Source organism: Cibotium barometz, chromosome 3 (genome assembly GCF_041138505.1).
Source record: "Cibotium barometz isolate CiBa-2024 chromosome 3, ASM4113850v1, whole genome shotgun sequence".
Lineage (NCBI taxonomy): Eukaryota > Viridiplantae > Streptophyta > Polypodiopsida > Cyatheales > Cibotiaceae > Cibotium > Cibotium barometz.
This window is the reverse complement of record NC_141048.1, coordinates 27,464,799-27,486,998: the sequence shown is the minus strand read 5'-3', so window position 1 is coordinate 27,486,998 and position 22,200 is coordinate 27,464,799. Positions and strand designations below refer to the sequence as shown.

Genomic DNA, 22,200 nt, shown 5'->3' with positions numbered 1-22,200 from the left:
TTTTGGACTATAATGAACCGCTTTAGTAAACAAACCTATTTTGGACTATAGTGAACCAAACAAACCTTTTTTGCCGTGCAAAAAGACATTGACATCCCAACAAGTTGCTATACACTTGTTTAAGAAGAAAATTTTTGTTATCACGATACACTAAACTTGGGTTTTTTTACTTACAGAGGAGATACCTTATTTCTCTTTTAAGCCAAGATTTGCACTTTCCAAAGCTTTTTTTCCACTCACTAAGCAATACTGAATGCAACCTGGCTTACACCAAATCATAGTGTCTAATCGTGACTCTAAGTTTTGCAATCATTTTGGATTGTAGTATTTGAGAACTTAGGCACTAAGTTGGATTTCACAACCACATTTCTGATACCACTGACATGATCTTGGTACAAAGAGAAATCTCTCACTAGTCACTCATCTTGGAACAAGGAGAAATCTCTCACCAATCACTAACCTTTCAAACTAGAAGTGAACATGTGCATATGACAAAAGCATATGAAAGCACAAAAAAACATGAAGAAAATTAACACAAGACAAAGCATTGAGTGCAATCTCCCTCCCCCCTGTGTGAGTGGCTCCACCACTTTCCATATATGGATATTTTTTATATTTCGTTTTTACAAAAATAAGTCTTGAAACCATAAATAATTACCCCCACATGTGTACAAGATATAACACTTCCCAACTATATAAAATGGGTAATATAAAAATACCGACACATGGCCAAATAACTGAAGTAACAGTGCAAACGATAAAAATGTGCTATGCACAACCCTGCACCCATACGATATCCTAGTCAACTTCGTTGTAGTGTTCATCACTTGTTACTCATAACAATGGCAATCATGGTTAAATAAAATCAATTGCACTCCTCACAATCAATCCCAACATGACAACATAATAGGCGCAAATATACACACCAATAATACTAGCTTAGTTTATAACACAGAATCACCCGCAACATCAATAACACTAACATGACCCAAATAAATGTGCATACACCAATAACACTAGTCCATTGATATTTAATATAGAATCACCCATGTTACCAACTACCACCAACATGACGCAATGATACTTATGCGTTCCCAATCTACTATATAAGAATCTAGCTAAACTCTCTTGCTTGAGTTTGCAATTGTCCTCAAATCGCCTGTTTGCTTATATGATCAAATGAGATCTGGACAAGTGCAAAAATAACACTCATACATCCATCATCTTTTATAATAAGATGGTTCTTGAAGGTCCAAAGATACTTGGTATATGTGTTTCCCATGTGTATGTGTTGATCAATGATTGTGCCAGACTCAAATATTTCCTTTGATCAACAAGAAGAGATGATTCTTCATAAGCAGCATGGGAAGGAAATGGTTTCGACAAAGTGATGTGATAGGAATTGTGAATGTGCCACTGTGATGGCAGATCTAACAAATATGCAAGGTCATTAAACTTTTGTGACCTTACATGATCCATACAACCTTGGTGCCAATTTCACTACTCGATTATTCTCATCGCTCTTGAAACATCTATTTTCAATTCTAAGGATAACATAATCACCTTCTTTAAAAGATATGGCTTTATGTTTCCTGATTACTTGTTTAGTATACACTACTTGAGAGCTGAGTTATCTTGGCGTACTTGCTAAAATTATATTTTCAATCTTGAGTAAACTCATCAACAACCTCTATGAGAAATGCAAGAGGTGGTATAGGTAAAGTCTTCCCATAGATAATCTCACATGGTGCACTACCCGTAGTTGAATGAGGTGTATCGTTATAATCAAGCTAAAGAAGATGAAGTTATAATCAAGCTAAAGAATATAAATGTATTTGTCCCAAGTCTAGGTTGGGATGAAACATAAGCTCTAAGTCCATCGAAAATCATACTATTAGTAACTTTCATTTTGTGGTCGTGAAATCCAGCTTAGTGCATGAATTCTCAAAAGTGTGTCCAAAAATGAGAACTTGGAATCATGACCAGACACTGTGACGTGGGATAAGCCATGATGCACAAAGATTTGCTTGATTAACAAGTATGCAAAACTTGCTTTCTACATGAAATAAGATAGGCTTGTTTACTAAAGCAGTGCACTGTAGCCCAAATCATGTCCTTATGACTCATAATAGCGAAGCTCGTAATGAAATTCATTGCTATCTACTCTCATGGTCCATTGGAAATGGGTACTGGCATCAATAAGACTCGACTTTGTAGCTCTTGATCATTTGACAAGTCATGCACTGGCAAAAAATCTAGCTACATCTATTTTCATCAAGATAATCTATCTTCTAGCTCCCTTCCCAGCTTCCTATCAATAGCTAGTTGATTGTGCCAAGTGTTAGTTGCTTGGAAAACACGGAAGCTGTAAATTTTCAACCATAATAGAGAATTTGAGAAAAAAATAGAAAGACTACTTTACTAGGGTAAGCATGCCAACCAACATAGGAAACAAACATAAAAAAACCAACCTACTACGTACCAACCAATGTACAAAATTTCCATCAAAAACCAACCTGCCCTGATTTCTCCTCCTCTTATGCCTTCAGGCAAAATATTTCATGCCATCCGATTTATAAGGCATTTTCGACCCAAGAATGGGTCGAATGGGTGGCTTAAGGATTTAGTATACGTTTTCACAAGCTCTTAAGAACACTGTTTTACTCGCAAGTGCCAATGATTAAGATCAACAGAGAGTCTAGACAAGACAAAAAAGACTCTGGACTAAAGATAATTGCAAGATTCCACATGCCCAAGTATCCTTAAGCCATAATCCCTGCCCGTAAAAAGGGGAAATCTCACCTGCCTGTCCCGAGTTTAAGAATCTAGTCATGGTTTCGACGGTGGATCATACATTCCTCTAGTTCAGACAAAAATAAAACTTCTCGACAAGAATCCACCTTTTACCAGACAAGCTGTGATCATCTATCCAAATGAAGACAGTTTTACGGGAATTATCAAAACAGGGCCCTACAATGTCACTGCTGCCTCCTGAATACAACCTGCGAAAATTGGGGTGATAAAAAGAAATTGATCTGTATATGCCCAAAATGAAGAACCTTGCGTTGATAAAAGAAATTGCTCTTTTGGATAGGTGGATAAGAACAAGCCCACAAAGGCTGGCAAATCAGCTTGTATCTTGATTTAAAACTGCTGATAATGCCATGATCTGTGCTCTTGTGAACAACAATCAAAGCCTTCACATTCCGCTTCAGCCGTTCAGCCGGAAATCAAAATCCTTGGCTCCCGCCTTCTTAAGGTAGTTCAAATGTGCTGCCAAAGCGACCCAAAACTGGAACAGAAGAGCACTTGTTATATACATGAAAACCAACTCAAAACAAACTCCACAATGCCTGGCATACAGCAACCCGCAAAGGGGTTCAAACAGCTCTTCATACTTCTCTCTCCTAGATGAGAACGTGTGGAATGAACCCTAGGTTGCTGAACTGGGATTACAAATTGTAGCACCACCCAAAAAACAAGACCTCTCTGATCTGCATTTGTTTTTTGGTGATTTGTAAAAGCTGAAGACAAAGGGCTTGATAGCCCTCCAGGTAGAGGAATCATATGTAACTGGAAATGTCTCAATGTTACCTAAAGACCAACTGCGCACAAAGATGGTTAACATAGCAGTAATTTTCCTGCAAAATGGAGGCTGTAAAGTCAATTGGCCTAACGATGTGCCCTGGCCTATTATACAGGAATATTCATTCCTCAATTTCTTCAAAAAGGGTGAAACCGAAGATAAACAGACATGGCTACGTAGCCCTGCAGCAAGGCCTGTCAAGTGTAGCTGGGAATGCATCAAGGCTACCTACAGAGACAGTTGATATAGGCGGCATGGATGGGCTCTGAAGTCAATCGATTTGGGCATCCCCTAGCCTATGCAAGAATCTTAGCTCCCATTTCCATCTTCCTTCATTCATCACACACACCACCCTTCTTACCCTAAATGTTTATTTCAGAAAAGAAGCATACCGATGAAAAGCATTTGTAAGGGATGTTGAACTCATTGCATGTCATCTTGACAATTGGATGAATTTCTGGATAATAAATGTGGCATATTCCAGGGAACAAGTGGTGCTCAATCTGCATACAAAAACTCTGGGTGTCAGCAAGAGCCAAATCAAACACACTTACTCTCAACAAAATACAAAAACCATCTTCTGCATGCCAAGATGGTAGCCTTACATACAAACTCAGTTTTCTATGGATAGAACGATTTAAATGTTAAAACATCAAAAAACCCCACAAAAAAACCTAAAAGTGGTGACAAATGATCTATCCTAACCACTCTGTGCAAAACATACCTGATAGTTGAGGCCTCCAGTGATGTGCATCCAGAAAACAGAATCCGGACTAAAATTGGCAGTGCTGCTTACCTGGAAAGGCCAAAAATCCCAACCCCCCCCCCCCCCCCCCCCCCCCAAAAAAAAAAAGGGCAGCAAAGTTATTTGTGAGCAACACGTGCAAAGCCATAGAAAGCAACCAGCATTTGCAATTTGAGTCTTGGCTTCTAGAAGAATAGTAGAAAGAGCTTGTTTAAATATAAGTTCATCAAAAACTATCAATTGTTATAAAGCATTCATATCTGTTAGAAACGGACTGGACATTTTATGCCTGCATTCTGGCTATATGCTTGGAAGGCCCCCCATATGAGAAAAACTGACTCTTAGAAATCAATGCTCCACCCTCAATATTTTGTGATCATGTTCTGGCTAGCTCATCTATGAGAGTAAAAAGCCAATGCTCAATCCTCAACATTTTTTGCCCATGTTGCTCATCTATGAGCGCTAGAATTTAGTGCTCCACATTTTGTGCCCATGTTTTGGCTAGATCATGTCTGAAAGATCCCCCTAAATAAGAAGCAACCATAAGTGGGATCCTATTTTAGAAATACCCTTAATAAGGGTCCACTTTTGCACCTTGCATTACATCCATATGAGCGTGAGATCTGCTACTCATATGGCTGTTCTGGACAGCCTGTCCCTCCCCCACCTAGAGTGAGGTGTGTCACAATCATACTTAAGTGTCCAAACATTGTCCTTCAGTGCTCAACCAGTTTTCTGTCTTGAAAATGCAACCTTAGACCAAGGTTTGAACCTCGTTTCACCCTCTAAACCCGAGGAACCTTTTTTCCCATAACCCCTGCTACTAGAGATACAAAGGAAAGAATCCGCTTCAGCCCATGATCTTAAGGAGCATCTAGCTATATCCAGATTGCTGCCCCTTCCACAAAGCTGCTGCTCTCGTTTTTTAAGAAACTGAAACCTCGATAGGATCAGGATACACTCAGCCATGATCAGGGGAATGATCAAAAGGATGATGAACAGCATGTTGATGAGAACCACAAGTGCTCCACGCACCGTTTTTGTCTCTCAAGGCCACTCATAGCGTCCTTATTCCATGGGACATGTGCAGTGGCAGTCCCGCTGTCACAAGTACCACACCAAAAATCGTCATCCAAGATGATGGAATGCACCAACAACATTCCTCTTCCCCGTATCCCTCTTCCCCCTCTCTGGTTCTTCCAATTCTTGAAAGATGATGAGTTCTTCCAAGTCATCATCTTCCAATTCCCATTCCCCAGCCCACTGCAATTCCTCTTATGGAAACCGCCGTTTAACTACCATGTCAAAACAAGAGCAAGCCAAGATGATGACTCGGGATATGTATGATAACTCTTGCAGCAGCCTGCAGACCAAAGACTCCCCCTTCAAGACATTCCAGGGACAATGTAGCTCTCCCTACAGAGATATTCCACCTCCACATTGTCCCACCAAGTTCCAGCATTCACAACATCCAGGTCTCCTTAGTCAGAGGACCACCTCACATGTCATTTGCTTCATAACTGGTACGCAATTTAACTGTAACTTGATTGAACACAATGCTAATCAATACACTTAAATACACTAAGATTTGATGGACACATGCTCAATACAAGAAGTAATTTGCTGAATTGACAAGAGACACAATGAGCCGGAACGACCGGCCCCTCCCTCAAATAAAGTATATTGACCTTGGGAGAATCAAGTACCATAGTGTCATGGGCATTTCTGACCAGATTTCCATACCAATGCATATGAATACAGTATTGCAAACAAGTGGTTGTCGATGTAGACTTGCAACTCACACTACCCTCTCAAGTGCCCATGTTCCCTACCATTTGCTCTCTATTGTTCCACCAACACATGGTAACAACAATCTGCAAGAGAGCACGTAGGACAAGAGAACACTACACAGGGTATGTGATCTTGTAATCCAATTCCTCCCTCCTACTACTTGCTTTCATATTTAAGCACAAAAGCTTACAAATTGCAAGTAGAGTCGATGACAACGGGAGTCTTAGCGATGGAAGTGCTTGGAGTGTTGAAATCTTTGATTTGTCGCAATTCTTCGCGACAAAAATCTTCAAGAGGATGAAGGGAACTCTAGGAAAGCTTCCCATATGGTTCAACTTGAGAAAGGAGGGCTGAAATTAGGGTTTCAGTAAAAAGACAAGAAATTACAGTAAGAAAGAAAGCTATTTTGATGAATTTCAATCATTGCGAGTGTGTAGGAGAGTGATTGGCACCCGGAAACACTCTTGGGAGCTTGGGAAACACCTCAGCAAGCTTGGATATGGAGTTGGGAAGGAGAAAATGCAGAAAATACTTTCCAAAAGCCCTCATGAAGGAGGTGCCTCCTTCTAGAGAGAGAGGGAAGAGTGAGGTAGTGAGTTATCCACTCTAGGTGGTAGAGAGGTGCTTTGTGGAGCAAGCTAGAAAGCACACATGACTAGTTACTCCCTTTGTATAAAGGGAAAAAGGTCTGGCCGGTGGACATTGGGTTTTGTCCACCTCGGGACATCAGTGTGTGTGAACACCGAGCTGGTAATAATTTATAAGTGAGTTTTGGTCGCCCAAAACTTAATGAAATGTGTACACACTCACTTATAAATTAGTGTTAACTCCTAAGGCTAGGTTTATGACCAATACTTACCACATGTCACATGCCACATAACCATGTCAGCAGACAGTTTCACACGCACAGTTCACGAGCGGGCGTCCCCTTACCCGAAACTACACATTGGTCAAGAAAGCATGAAAACAGCATGAAATTTCAATTGCAAGCAAGCACATAAAGATGCTATGCAATGCAGCATTGGTATGGACAATCCCCGTTCACGAGACTATACCAAAATAGACGTGCTCCAAGCAAGTACACGAGGTACCAGACCCAATAGAACACCAATCCACCAGGTATTTCCGAGCATGTACACAGAGGCACAAGTCCCAACGGAGAGCCAAGTCCACAGTATCACATGGGTGGCATCAATCCCCAACATATACAATTGCCATGGACACCAGTCCAATGTACATACATGATGAGAAAGCATGGATGGACCAATTGGGTAGCCAAATGGTGACATGCACATGACTGCAGTTTGAACAAACAATGGGAGAATCTCTCAACAAGAAGCAACCTCCAAGCTCTTGCTCATGAGTCACAAGACTATCAATACGAATGGGCAGGTCAACAAGTTCGAGGATCGCTTGAAGTCGTCCTTGTACGCATCTATTCGTGCACTCAAGCCCAAAAGGATAGTTCCAACCAAGGAGTTATTTAGGACAAAGAGGACACAGACACCACTGTTGGAATTAGGATTAGGGTTGCAATAATGCACACACACAAGATAGAGAAGCTTGAGAGCACACATGCTCACTAGATTAGAATGAACAAATGTGTGCCAGATACAAAAGATAAGCACACACTGCGAAATGAGTAGATGAGAGGGTGTACATACGCACGGGGAAAAAAACCTCCTAGTGAGGGAAAAAGTGACTCGACGGTCCCAAGTGTGTTCACACACATCACTACCATATAATGCTACAAATCTCCCCCTGGAGTGATGACGTGAACATGTACAAGGTATGACCGATCAATCCTAAAAAGGCAGTAAGTCCAAAGCTTTACGAAAAGCTTCGAACTTTTCACGAGGAAGAGCCTTCGTGAATAAATATGCCATGTTGTCATGTGTAGGCACATAGACCAACTGATCTCTGCTGCAGAGTCTCTTTCCCTAACATAGTGGTAATGCACCTCAATGGGCTTAGTGCGAGCATGAAACACTGGCTTCCTCGCAACTACTAATGTGCTCTGGCTATCAGTGAAAATCGTAGTGCTAGACGTCCAACACCCAAAGCAACCATAAGACGTCTAAGCCACACACACTCAACTGTAGCTGTAAAGGTTGTCTTGTACTCAGCTTTCCAGCTGGAAGTAGCCACTATTGGCTGCTTCTTGCTGAGCCATGATATACATGAATCACCAAGGCGAAAGCAAAACCCACTAGTGAACATTCGTGTGTCATAACATCCAGCCTAATTTAAATCACTGAAAGCATGCAACTGTGACTCACCCCCTTTTGGATAAAATAATCCAAAATATCGACTGCCTTGTAAATAGCGGAAAACCCGCTTAACAGCCTGCCAATGCTTCGTACCTAGGCTATGCATAAATCTGCTCAACTGTGAGACTGTCACACACGGACACGCGTATACGGAACCAATTCACTAACAAAACAGCATACATACATCAACCATTCCTGGCATATACATGATTACCATCATTGTGAAACATTACATGAGCATATACATCCTGCAAACATAAACCAAATTACACATGACACAGCACTAGGGGCTGAAGTTGGGCCAGCCTCCCCTTGAGGTATCTTTATTACCAAAATTAGTATTTATATGTACAAGATGTAGGTGCCCGGAGAGTACACACTCATCCAGCCGACACCAGATTTATCAACTGTGGAAACATAGGTAAACACATTACCTGCAACTTCTCGGTCACCAACCACTCCTATTGCAACACCCTCAGTCACCAACCAAGGTTGAGCGATCACCAACCGCTCCTCTAGAACACCCTCGGTCACCAACCAGGGTAGAGTGGTCACCAACCACTCCTGTACTTTGATAGAGTGGTCACCAACCCTCTAACAAAGTGTTGTCCCAAACCTGCAAAACAGTAACCAACCATGGTTTTGGCTCACTGGCCACCCACAGGTTCCACCAGATCATATCCCCAGGCCTGGTACTTGTCTAGGGACATGTTTGCTCCAGTTTCGTCACGAGAAACCTCCTGCAAACCAACAGCTAATAATGGCCCTTATAACAGTCGGCCAGCTCCTGTAGAGGCTCTGCTCACTCCGTCCAAGCCCTATTCAAATATCAGCCAGCCAGCCCTGGGACCCTTGTACTTCGCATGTATTCTGAAACCGATCCCGTCAAGTGGGAATAGACTCCGTTGGACACCCACACGCGTAATAGCACAACTTAATATCACAATTTGAAATGGACAACTTAATAACAACTTGAAATTGAGATGAAATGAAATGAGATAGATGGACACCAGCACTGGGGCCGGAACGGGCCGACCCCCCCCCCCTCAATATATAATATATTATTGGGAGTATTTAACAAATACAATGCTCCATGGGTTCCAAGAACCAGATGATGTCCATGTACAAAATGAATACAGTACCACACAAGAGGCTCGAAGTCGACGTTCGAAGTAGAGCGACCACTTGAGTGGTCCAGTCTCTACGGTCCTATGCCTTCACTGGACTCCGCGGAGAACGCCCCACTGGTGTTCCAGGACCACGGCTCCCGTACTAACGCCTAGCTCTCCCGATCTCAGCACCTTTGGACCGTGGTTCTCCAAGAGCTTGGACTACCCGGCACCGAACGGGTGTTGCCGTGGAGAAAATCCCTTATCAGATTTACCACAAAGTTCTTTACTTAAATCTGAAATTCACTTACTTGTAGATTGCAGATGGAAAACCAATACCCATGGTGTCTGTGTGCAGCTACTTGAGTGGGACACCAAGGTGCGGCAGCATGTCGTGAGGAGTAGTTGTCTGAGGAAAAGTATAACCTCCTGAAGAAAGGAGATGCGGCCTATGTAAAGGAAGTGTAACCTCTTGCAAAAAGGAGATGGAGCAGCCGCCTTAGGAGAGGTAACGCCTGGCTGTAGGAACACAGCCACCAGATGAAGAGGAGAAGGTGGCTCAGCCTAAAGAGGCGTGGAAGAGCAGCCTATATGGTCGCCTGGCTGCAGTGGAGAAGAGGCAGCCTGGAGAAGGAGATGGAGGCACACAGTCACCTGCAGCCTACTGGACAGAAGGGGCGAGAGATGTAACATCTGATATAGAGATACAGTATCACTTTGTACGTGAGAAGATCTTGGCTGGTGACATCTTGCTACTTTATTGTTCGACGGAGGACAATGCGGCGGACCTCTTCACGAAGTCTCTACCTCAGGCTACGCTCAGGCGGCACTCCAGCTCCCTTGGGTTGGTTTCACAGCCAGGAGCTGAGAGGGGGTGTTAGAAGTCATCTCCTGTCTATTTGTATACACCAGGGCCTTTGTTGTGGGTGTGTCCGCCCTTATGAGGTGTCTTATCATTTTTCCACACTCCCCGTATTTTTTCCCATTTTTCCTAGTGGTGGGAGGGCTGCCAGGTGATGCCAGGAGCACCCCAATGCTGGCCGACTGGATCTTCATCAGTCGTGGGCTTCAGGGCTTCTGGCCGACTGGTTTTCATCAGTCGTGGGCATCAGTATGCTAGCCGACTGCATTTATGCAGTCGTGGGATTTTTTCTCCAGTCGTGGGCACTCTTGCTACTGGCCGACTGCCCTATCTGAGATGTATATATAGCCCCTCAGCCCCCACCACTTTCTCATTCAGTTTTTCTGGGATCTTGTGTATAGAGAAGAGTTTATACACCTATCTCTCTGTGTTTCTTGTGCTGTTTATTTTCTGCAGTCTACTTGCTCTTGTCTACCCAAGTTTGGTTATCATTTCCGCTGCATATTCTGACATTCCTATGGAGTGACAGTCCCATAGGTAAGACACAGTTCCAGGCAAGCCCTGACTTGTAGAGCACTCAACTGGAAATCGTGGGCTAATAGGAGCTGTGTGGACAGGAAAAACAGCAAGTTTACTCATATGCATGAGCTACAGGTGGATGTCACCAATTGGCCGACTATTTGGTCCATCTCCAGTTTTTGTGTCTCATTCACTTGAGGCCAAGCCGGTGTCTCATGTGAAGACGCCAGTATTTTTGCTTGACATGGACGGGAGCCAGACTGGTGCCACCTGTGTATGACCTGGACTGTGTTCTATCCATGGGCTTGTCACGCCATGGAAGAGCCAGTATTCGTGCCGTGTCTTGCCTATGGGATTGTCACTCCACTCGTGGAACTTTTTGGGAGTGCCCGGGTGCCCATCTCTCATATTTGCCTTGGTTCATTAAAAATAGTCCACCCTGATGTGAACTCACTTATAAAATTATAAGTGTGTCCGCCCACACTATAAGTGAATGTGAACCCTACACCCAATAAACCTTAATAACATGAAATAATGAATAAATTGGGTTAAAAGTGCAGACTGACCACCTACAAAAATCATAAGGAAATCATATGAGTCCCAAACAGGTGTGCACACGCGTATCCACGAGTTGTCCAAGCATCCCCGGTGCCCGTGGACATTCACACGCAAAATACCAAGCAATGTCCAGGCATCAAAAACAAGTCATCCATGCATGTGCAACTCACATACATATGATGGTGCACAAACATAGTGGATGAAATCTCCCAACTTACATCTTGTACATCCAACTAGCCCGTTCACAGACGCCGTCCACACAGGACCAAAAAGTACTCACCAGGGTAACCACCCTTCCATGAGTCCAGAGTCACTCACCAGGGTTACCACCCTTCCATAAGTTCATAAATCATGCCAGGAACTCACACCAGGATACCAATCCTTCCATGGAGCCCTTCCACATGTATTCAATATCATTTTAGACGTCTGCCAGAGAAGTGGTGACATTCCCCCCGGCTTCTAATCAGTTACTCGCAGCTGAAAAGCTTCCAGCAAGAAGATCTGGATAGTCTTTAAAATATGCCTCGTCCATCCACTTCGCATCGAGTGCTGGATAGTTCCTGAACTTCACAAAGTACTTACGAACAAGCCTGCCTCTAGCAGCTTTCCGCTCCTTGTGAAAAAAAAATCTACTCATGCTGCAATAACCGGCTCCACCAGCTCATGACCAACATATCTCTTCAAGAGACTGACATGGAAAGCATTATGAATCCGCCAATGATCTGGCAACACCAGCCTGTAAGCTACCTCATTGATCCTTTCCAAGATCTGAAATGGTCCATAATACTTGCAAGATAGCTTCGGATAGTTACCATCTTTCCCAGTCTCCTTGTGAAGGCGAGCCTTTTGGAATTTCAATAAAACCCAATCTCCAACCTTCAAATCCAATTGCTTATCTGCAGCTTTCTTATGCTTATCCTGAGATCTCTGTATGGCTGTTTGGACCTGTGCAAAGGCCGTATTTAAATCCCTTACATACTCATCTGATGCAAATATCTCATCCTTCGTGCGAAGGATAGGTGGCAAAATAATCTTGCCATAAACAATCTCAAAGGACAACTTGCCCGTAGAAGTATTCACTGTATTGTTGTAAGCAAACTCTACCAGTGACAAATACTTCTCCCAATCTGATTTGCGGTCAGCCACATAGCATTTCAAAAGATCAAGCACTGAAGAATTTACAATCTCACTCTGCCCATCTGCCTCAAAATGATATGCAGAAGAGAAATTCAGCTTCGTTCCCATGTTATCAAACAATGCTCGCCAAAAGAGACTTGTGGTGCGAGGATCACGATCCCCCACAATCGTCTTTGGCATACCATGATGCTTGAAAACCTGTGCCATAAATATCTTTGCAATATGCTCTAGCTTTATGGTCCTCCGTACCGGAATAAAATGTGCCTTCTTATTGAACCTGTCCACAATAGTCCAGATTGCATCATTTCCTTGCTCCGTCTTAGGAAGAGATGAGTTCAGTTTGTTAAGGCTTTTGACTACGTTAGAGAAAAGTTATCCTGGAGGAATCGCCCGTGCTTTCTAGGCAAGGAAAGTTTTTCCGAGTTCGATTTTGGAAGAACCGATGGATTAGTGTCTTGTCTGGATATCCGTGGACGAGGCCCCGAGTGTGGGACCCTGCCCCACGCAAGAAGTCCTACTTCCGCTGCTAGCACCCCCAAATTCGTTGTGCAGTGGGGTCTGGGATCTTGTATACTTGGAGCAACCCTTCTTCAGGCCTTTTCAAGATCTGTTTCCGAACGATCTTCCGACGACATTGCCTCCTCGTCGCTCTGTGGATCACCCGATTTATCTTGTCCGAGGTCAACCTCTTCCAACCCGAGGTCCATATCGTGTTTCTTACTCTGAATCTCAGGAGATACAAAGGCAATTACAGGAGTTGCTGGACAAAGGTCACATCCGTCCCAACAAAAGTCCCTTCGAAGCCCCGGTTTTGCTTGTCAAAAAGAAGGATGGATCAATGCGGCTTTGCATTGATTACCGTGCTCTCAACAAGCTGACAATCAAGAACAAATTCCCTTTGTCTCGCATCGATGAGTTGTTCGACCAGCTGCTTGGTGCAAAGGTGTTTTCCAAGATTGATTTGAAGTCCGGCTATCATCAAATTCGTATCCGTAATGGTGATGAATACAAGAGAGCCTTTCGAACAAAATATGGCCATTATGAATTCTTGGTCATACCTTTTGGGTTAACCAATGCCCCGGCCACTTTCATGACCTTGATGAATGAAATTTTTGGGCCATACCTGGACAAGTTTGTGATCGTTTATCTCGATGATATTCTAGTTTTTAGCCGATCTTTGGTTGATCACAAAGAGCATTTACAAATTGTCTTTGGAGTACTACGCACCAATGTGCTGTACATCAACAAGAAGAAGAGCGAATTTTTCAAGAACCATGTGGAATATCTTGGTCACATCATTTCTGCTAATGGAATTGCAGTAGATCCTAAGAAGATTCAAGCGATTGTGGATTGGCCTTTGCCTCTCACCATTTCAAATGTTCGATCTTTCTTGGGACTTGCTAACTTTTATCGCTCAGACTCCAACTGTTTGCGCAGATGTACAACACGTGCTTCATTGCGCACGTGGTATAATGCAGAAAGTGCATCCCATGCCTATTTTAAAGTCTTACATGATCGAATATGAGGAATAATGTTTCGCTTCACAGAAAGTGCAAGCAATGTATGTGCCTGTGCATCTCTTCCATCCATCTCGTTTGAGCAGCAGTGGGAGGCTGGTGATGCATGTGGAAGAGCCACATCTGTATCAAATTCTACTTCAGATGTACCTGCAGCACCTGGTTGCAGTGGTAGTTGTGAAACAAGACGAGTTTCACTACCACTGACCACATTCCAAAGACCTTTAGCAACCAGTACATGCCTCATTATGTAGGACCACAATGGGATAGTTAGTACCATCAAGTTTGTCCTCAGCGGATAACATGTTGAATACATCACTACTACTAGCCATGACTTTCTACCAAATGCAAAATCTTTCAGCACACTGCGAGTACTCAGTATTCACTCAATGCAACTCTGGGTGGCTGCCAACTGACTGAATCACCTGCAAAGTGTATGAAAAATAATACAAGAGTAAAGAATAGAGTGTTACTGGCGAAAGTATGATAGTCGATGTTGTTGAAGATACTGTAGATGCTACTGCACACCAAATCTTTGTTACTACACAACCCAAACACCCAAAATCAAAAAGAATCAATCCAAAATGACCTCTCCAGAACGTCTGCAGAAACCTTGCGGTACCCAAAAAGTGCCAGAATCGCGCCGCGGACCCCGAAAATACAACACACTACAATATATACCTTCTTCTAAGAGGATATCTCAATCGGAGAGAAAAAAAACAGGGTCGTGAGAGGAGGGAGGCATACTACTAGATCAAGTGTCAAGGAAGATAGCTCTGATACCAATTGTTGAAATTAGGATTAGGGTACAACAATGCACACACACAAGATAGAGAAGAGCACACAAACTCACTAGATTAGAATGAATAAATGTGTGCCAGATACAAAAGATAAGTACACACCCCAAAATGAGTAGATAAGGGAGTGTACATACGCACGGGAGAAAAAACCTCCTAATGAAGGAAAAAGTACCGTAGCAGTCCTCAATGTGTTCATACACATCACTACCATATAATGCTACAACCACCACAACATAGACTCCCTAAGAAGGGGGTATTTTAAACAATAGACAACAACCACATCACTAAAAGCACGCTGCACAACAGAACAAGAATTTAGAAGCATGAAAAGCACAATGCAAAGAGTGATAATCTTGTTTACCGTGCCTTGTTTACACAGGGGAAACTACCTGTGAAGCTGCCCATCCTCGAGGCAGTGTTGGAAATCCATTACTTGAATCAACCACAGGAAAAGCAGCCTCTTCAACCACATGGGCCACTTGAAACAAAAAGGCTAAAACCCACCCAAAAACAAGCTGCACCAAAGAGCAACAAAAAAACAATTGTGAAATTTTAGACTCGTGCACTTTGAAAGCATTAAAACTCTTGGCTCTTGCCAGAGTGGTTAGCTCAAAAACCATTCTACCCAAGAGGTGATGAGTTTAAATGCCAACACCTCCTTGAGGGGGAAAAAAAACAAAGAAAGAAAGAAAAATTGAAGGTAATATGAAACAAAGCCCAATGTTTACCTGAATAACAACATATAAACAGACAATAGACCAAGCACTGTGGTGACTGAAGAGACTAGGGAGAACAAACATGTAAATTGCATATGCCAGCTTAGTGCCCCAGAAAATTGACAGCTCCATAGATGTCATTTTTGGAATCTTTATACTGCAACCAAAACAAAAGCCCCCAGAAAAAAATCTCTCTCCATCAGATTCCAGGCATGCAACAAGTCCAAAAAGGCTGCCTAAAACTCAACTCTAGAGCAAAGAACCTACAGGCCAATTGATCCCATTGCATACGAAACAAAGTCATCATAGAACACGCTCTTGAGAGCAAGAATGCCATAGAGACAAGGCAAATATATGTGCTGCCATCCAAAAAAATCAATCAATTAATTAAAAGGGAATTGGCTTGTATTAACATAATCCAACCTTGGATTAATAAAACATGATCAAGATCTTTGGACAAACAAATAAACCCCATATCGTCACAGATCTGCTTAAACCTATACCTGATAGTTGTGATAGCTTCGCCTAGGTTGTTCTGGCGTTATCCTCCACACATTAGGTTTCAGTACCCCTAAAGAACAAGCATAAACCTCCCCAAATCAGTACCTGGATTAGCCAAGTAAGAATTAAGCACAATTAACCAATAAAATTAAGAACCCAAAGAAAGTAGGATGCTCACTTATATCTGGATCATAGCCATTCACATTTGTAAAAGAGTGATGTCCTACCACATGTTGTTGCCTCCACATGAAGCTGTGAAGCATAGAAGTGAAGTTTAGGAGCTTTCTGATCAGTACCGCATGTAGTTCTTAACACAAACAAGGAGCTCAACAAACAACTACCCTACCTGCTAACCCCTACTAAATCTATAGTTACACTCATCATATAACCTAGCCAACTCCATTTTGTATATGAACCTGCATGAAATCCAGCCAGCAAAGGTCACAACATGTTATGCAATAAACTACCCAGGTTAAAAACTTCAACTCTTTTGTTCTTGAGATAGAACTCAAAAACCTTCATTTTTCAATAAACTTTAATAGAGCATACCATGATTAGCATCATGCTGGATGGAGAGACCAATCTCTGCAGCCATCAAACCGGTAGCTATTGCAAAGAATATTGAGAGTCCAAAACTTCGAAATCCGAAAAATGTCATGTAATAACAAAATAGGTAGCCAAAAACGATGATCAATGATTTGATGAGCATGTGAGCATGCATCCTTGGGTTGACCTGCAGAAAGAGAAATAGAATAGAATCTTGGATAATTAGTTTTGTGGGTATTTATGCCACACATTAGAAAGGGTGGTGCCCATCTTTTTAATACAAACCCAATTTTTTTAAGTTAAAATGTATGAATAAAGAATAGACAAGGCCAATATAAATACACACCTTTAATTTGTTGAAATAATTCTCTACTCTTTGCTTCAGTGTTACATAAAAATCTTCCTTCCCTGCACAGTCATATTCAAGCGATGTGAAATCTGTGTACTCTATTCCAGGTGTTCTCTCCACCTCTCCGATATAAAAGCGAGCCAGCATCATCCTGGAAAAAAAAAACGAGGAGATTTATTTAAATAAAAGCACATTTTTGTGGTGTAGCCAAAACACTCATAACTCTTGAGATTCATAACATATTAGAGCACCCTCATCAATCTACATGTTGCCAAGTAGAAGTGCTAGCCCTGCTTGTCAGCCATCTCCTGCAATCCTCCCATATAGGTGCTACTCACGCCCACCCACCAACTCAACTACTTTGCCAAGCAAGTCCCATACATTCATGCAACATGGGTGCTTGCAGAAGCATGTTTATGATTGATTGATTGCATTTAGCACCTTTCAAAGGCTTGAAGCCATGCAACAATCTACCTTGTATTACTTGTCAAATATGTACAATGATGAACTAGAGATACCCAATGGTAACACAACTCCTCAGCTCTCAATGACTCAATGATGCTTAGATTGATCAAATCAATGAATCATCAATGAAAGAATATGACTGAGGGCCTAAACTCCTATTTACATTATCTAATGTTGGTAAGTTGGCTACAGCACCCCTCTGATGCACCCCCTTAACCACAGATGTGGGGGGCGTTAAGCTCTCCAACACGCCTTGCTGATGCTTGCTCTGTCCGACCATGGTTTGGTGCTAGGCTTCTTGCCTTGTGGCTAAGAACCCCTAAGGCACACAAGGGCTATCTAGCACAAAGCAACAAAGACAGCACAACCTTGATTTTTTTTTAACGCAAACCTTGGAGATTAGCCAGCTAATGATGATGGGGTTCTTTGCAATTGATCTCCATGCCCACTTGAAAGAAAATAATAATAAATTACAGCACTTCTTCTCTCAAAGCCTAATACCAACATAACGTGGGTACTTGTGGATGTGTGTTTATGATTGATTGATTGCAATTAGCACCTAAACAGAGGCTTGATGCCTAAACAAAGACTTAAACCAATGCAACAAACTACTTCCTCTTCATGCTCAACACACCGTAGAGAAGATGACCTAATCTACCTTGTATTACTTATCATGAAATACATACAATGATGGAACTACAGATACTCAATGGTAGCACAACTCCTAAGCTCTCAATGAATCAATGATGCTTGACTGATCAATGGATGATGAATGAATGATCAATGAAAGAATATGACTAACGACCTAAACTCCTCTTTATAGTGTCTATAATGTTGGTAGGTTGGCTACCAGCCCTAATAAGGTTATCCAATACAACACAACAAAGACAACGCAACCTTGTTTTTTTTTTTTAACGCAAACCTCGGCGGTTAGCTAACTAACGATAATGGGGTTCTTTGCGATTGATCTCCATGCCCACTTGAGAGAGAGAAAAATCACCTAACGATCTGATATCAACATAACGTGGTTGCTTGCGGAAGCGTGTCTATCATTGATTGATTGTAGTTAGCACCTAAACAAAGGCTTGACGCCTAAACAAAGACTTAACCCATGCAACAAACTCCTTCCTCTTCATGCTCAACACCATACAGAAGATGACCTAATCTACCTTGTATTACTTATCATGAAATATGTACAATGATGGAACTAGAGATACTCAATGGTAGCACAACTTCTAAGCTCTCAATGACTCAATGATGCTTGACTGATCAATGGATGATGAATGAATGATCAATGAAAGAATATGACTAACGGCCTAGACTCCTCTTTATAGTGTCTATAATGTTGGTAAGTTGGATACCAACCCTAATAAGGCTATCCAATACAAAGCAACAAAGACGGCATAACCTTGATTATTTTTTTTAAGCACAAACTTCCGTGGTTAGCTAACTAATGATGGTGGGGTTCTTTGCAATTGATCTCCATGCCCACTTTGAGAGAGAAAAATAAACAAATTACAGCACTTCTTCTCTCAAAGCCTAACGATTTGATACCAACATAACGTGGGTGCTTGTGGAAGCGTGTTTATGATTGATTGATTGCGATTAGCACCTAAATAGAGGCTCGACGCTTAAACAAAGACTTAAACCCATGCAACAAACCGCTTCCTCTTCATGCTCAAACTCCTAGGCTCTCGATGACTCAATGATATCAATGGATGATGAATGAATGATCAATGAAAGAATATGACTAACAGCCTAGACTCCTCTCTATAGTGTCTATACTGTTGGTAAGTTGGCTACCAACTCTAACAATAATGTCCAACTAAGTCTGTTCACACAATAACCCAATAACTCTCTCCAAACTTGGCTACTCATTGGGCGCCTGGAGAATATTACAATGAATTGGCACAATAGCCCTTACAAACACATGAATCCAGCCATGTACTCAACCTCTGAGAGCTGGCCAATGAATAGAAGAATGTGCATGTCACACCTCGGAAAGTGCACATGACAATTCATGTGCTGCCTGGCAGATCTACTTTCCACAACCTTGCCCCTAGCGTACATCCATGGTGCAAAAAATGCCACTTGCAACATGAGTAGAAGTGTACGTTTCCTTCTTCCTATGTTGTTGGCAAAATGTGTGTGGCCTCCTGGATAATCTGCCACCAAAGTGGGATGTACCTCAAGATAGTATTCCAACTGCTGCACTGCACAACCTCATGTGGCATCATCCCCCAGTATGATCATTTTGTCATTTCCCTGTCAGCTCTAGATCTTGGTGAAAAACCCACCATACAACCCTGAAATCTCCACCCTGCTGTATTAGAAATGTTGTAAACCCACTGCGTTAGCACTATAGGGTGCTTGAGTGAAATGACGCCTTTGTGCCTAGAAGACCAAACCCACACACTAGCACACTGGAACTACTTATACACCTTACTAAAGTATCCATTTGGTCTGCTTTGGCCAACGTCATCAGCCTTAGGACACCCGCTGTTGGCAGGCTGTTTCTTGACAGGTCTTGACAGGAAATGGGGGAAAAAGCTTTTCCATTAAATGGAAGCAGCAGGCTTGAAAATGGGGTGAGTTTAACTTCAACATCCCCAAGATTTTCAAAATGTGTTTTCTAGCAAAATCGGCATATTCCCTCCTCATCGAAGGACCTCAAGAGACTTACTTAATCCTTCTCAGAACCAAGAAACATCTCGTGAAGGGAAGTTGCCTTCACTGCTGACAGCAAGTGTAGAGGACCCTCCCCCAGATCAACTTCTTTGGGAGCCACCATTCTCAAATAGCAACTCTACTATGCTAGGAACCAACCTACAACACCATCTCAGTGGAAGAAAGCAAGTTCCAGTTTTCACCAGATAGACATCTCAGTAGAGAGGTGAGGGCTACGGCTATTCGCCATTTGGTGGAGATTCCCCAGTAACTTGCTAAAGTCGTGTCCAATGATAGCACAAGTACCACATCACACAGTAGTCATATAGATTGATCAAGTCCAGGAATACTGGTAGTGCGATGTATCTCTTCCATTCCACAGCACGCACGTATGCTGAATTACATGCTTTTTTCTGTACGTTCATTCCATAGTTACCAAGGAACGCCGTTCCTCCATCTAAAATGGTTAAACGCTGTTCCCCAGCCTTGCCAATCCCATTTCTTTGTTCAGCCAATAAAATCTTGCCATTTGATCATTCTGGACTAGACATTGACATGCAGAGCAATTATTTTTAAGGGGAGATTTAATTTTGACAAGTAAATCAAGCATCTCTGGATTCTATACTTGAATGAGCCCTGATTGTACAGCCCAGATCTGTACTCTCGTGACTCCACACCCTGACGATGTAAGAGTACGAACCATCTCCCAGGTAGATCCATAGAAATGTTCGAGCACCATAGCATAGATTTTGCATGCAAACTCAAATCTAGATCTGGATCTATGAAAGTAACTTTTCCTGCTTCTTCCAAGAATTCTGTGAAGCATTTCTAAGAAGCCACTGTATACCACATAGCTTTGGCAACGAAGGACGATAAAGGCTGAAAAGCACAGCATCTTACCTTACGCATAATGGGTGGTAGGAGTCGAAAAGCTGAGTGCAATCTCTCCCTGCGTTCACGTAGATGAGGCTACCTCCAGGATGGTAGGGAATCCTGGAAGAAAAGAGACACAGAAGCAAAGCTTAAAGATGGCAGAAAAAGATATTAAAGCAGGAAATCATAAATGAGCAAGAGGACCGAAAACGATGCAAAGGAAACCCTAACTTGCTAAAAAGTGCAGCCGGGAGCCCTGGTTTGCAGAAACATGAGCAGAGATTCGAGATGCAGGAAACAGCAGAGCTTAGCCACGTGAAAATGTGATTCGCAGCAGAGCTAGTATGCTTTGCCGGTGCAGGTTCAGAAAACCCTAATTAACAGAGAAATGAGCAGAGATCTCTGAAATGCAAGTGCAGAAAACCCTCACTTGCAAGGTGAGTAGAGGCAGAAACCCTAACTTCAGAAGCTTTTGAAGATGTTGAGGTTTTACCAGGAGGTGACATCGTAGACGCTGTTCCGTATGACGAGCCAGCAGCTTTCGGGGGTGCTGTGGGAGCGAACTTCAGGCACAGAGAACTTGGCAGGGGGGGAGGAGAGTGGGAGGTGACCGAGGGGGGGCTCGCGGGTAGAGTGGGGAGGCATGGCAAAAATCAGAGCACAAGAAGACCGCAATGCCGAAGAGAACGAGGCTGAAGGGATGGCGATGGTGAAGAACGGAGGATCACCCACTACATGGGAGATGCTGCCGCCATAGCCAGCCTCTCTTACACAGCCACACACATGAAAACGGAAATGGAAAGTTGACGACGAGCTTCACTTGCAAGTGGCCCCCTTGGCAGCCTTTGGTTTAAACCAACTGCTGATTTTGTGAAAGAGAATTTAATTTTTTTTTTAAGAACAACAAAATATCTTCAAATTTAAAACTTGAAGGTACAAATACTTCCAAATTTTGAGAAATTATAGAACAAAAACCTTTAGATTTTAAGATTTTCTTTTCTCCTATTCTTAATCGGGCTTGTGTACCCCCTCCACGTGGCAAACTCTTTGGGGTTTGCGCCACCTTCTTTCATGGAGCCACCTCCTTCGTAGGTTGCAGGGTCCACATCTCTGTCACCCACGAGTTGCAGGGTCGCCTCCTCCTTCAAGCCTGCAGGTCCAGACTCCACCCCTCCACCTCTCTGACCCA

General features: G+C 42.6%; 1 protein-coding gene across 2 annotated transcripts; it reads right to left on the bottom strand.

Annotated features, from left to right (window-relative positions):
- Positions 1-2,705: 2,705 nt before the first annotated feature.
- Positions 2,706-21,852, bottom strand: LOC147639894 (acyl-lipid (8-3)-desaturase-like). Of its 2 annotated transcripts, XM_086775104.1 has the most exons (14): positions 21,505-21,654; positions 21,243-21,384; positions 21,039-21,131; positions 17,004-17,157; positions 16,661-16,844; positions 16,458-16,527; positions 16,290-16,363; positions 16,114-16,181; positions 15,878-15,969; positions 15,623-15,767; positions 15,284-15,409; positions 4,311-4,382; positions 3,979-4,089; positions 2,706-3,292 (listed from the first exon to the last, which is right to left on the bottom strand). In XM_086775104.1, exons 1-14 carry the CDS (start codon positions 21,515-21,517, stop codon positions 3,212-3,214), a joined length of 1,425 nt encoding a protein of 474 aa, XP_086631230.1. In that variant the 5' UTR covers positions 21,518-21,654; the 3' UTR covers positions 2,706-3,211. The 2 variants fall into 2 exon arrangements, with proteins under 2 accessions (XP_086631230.1, XP_086631239.1); XM_086775113.1 differs by lacking the exon at positions 21,243-21,384 and having other exon boundaries at positions 21,505-21,852.
- Positions 21,853-22,200: the final 348 nt, after the last annotated feature.

Bases quoted from the DNA above. Each gene is read 5' to 3' on its own strand.
- LOC147639894 (XM_086775104.1), bottom strand. The intron at 16,364-16,457 runs GTAGGGTAGTTG...TATGCTTCACAG, and splicing joins GATTTAGTAGGGGTTAGCAG to CTTCATGTGGAGGCAACAAC. The intron at 15,410-15,622 runs GTAAACATTGGG...TCTTTGGTGCAG, and splicing joins GTTTATATGTTGTTATTCAG to CTTGTTTTTGGGTGGGTTTT.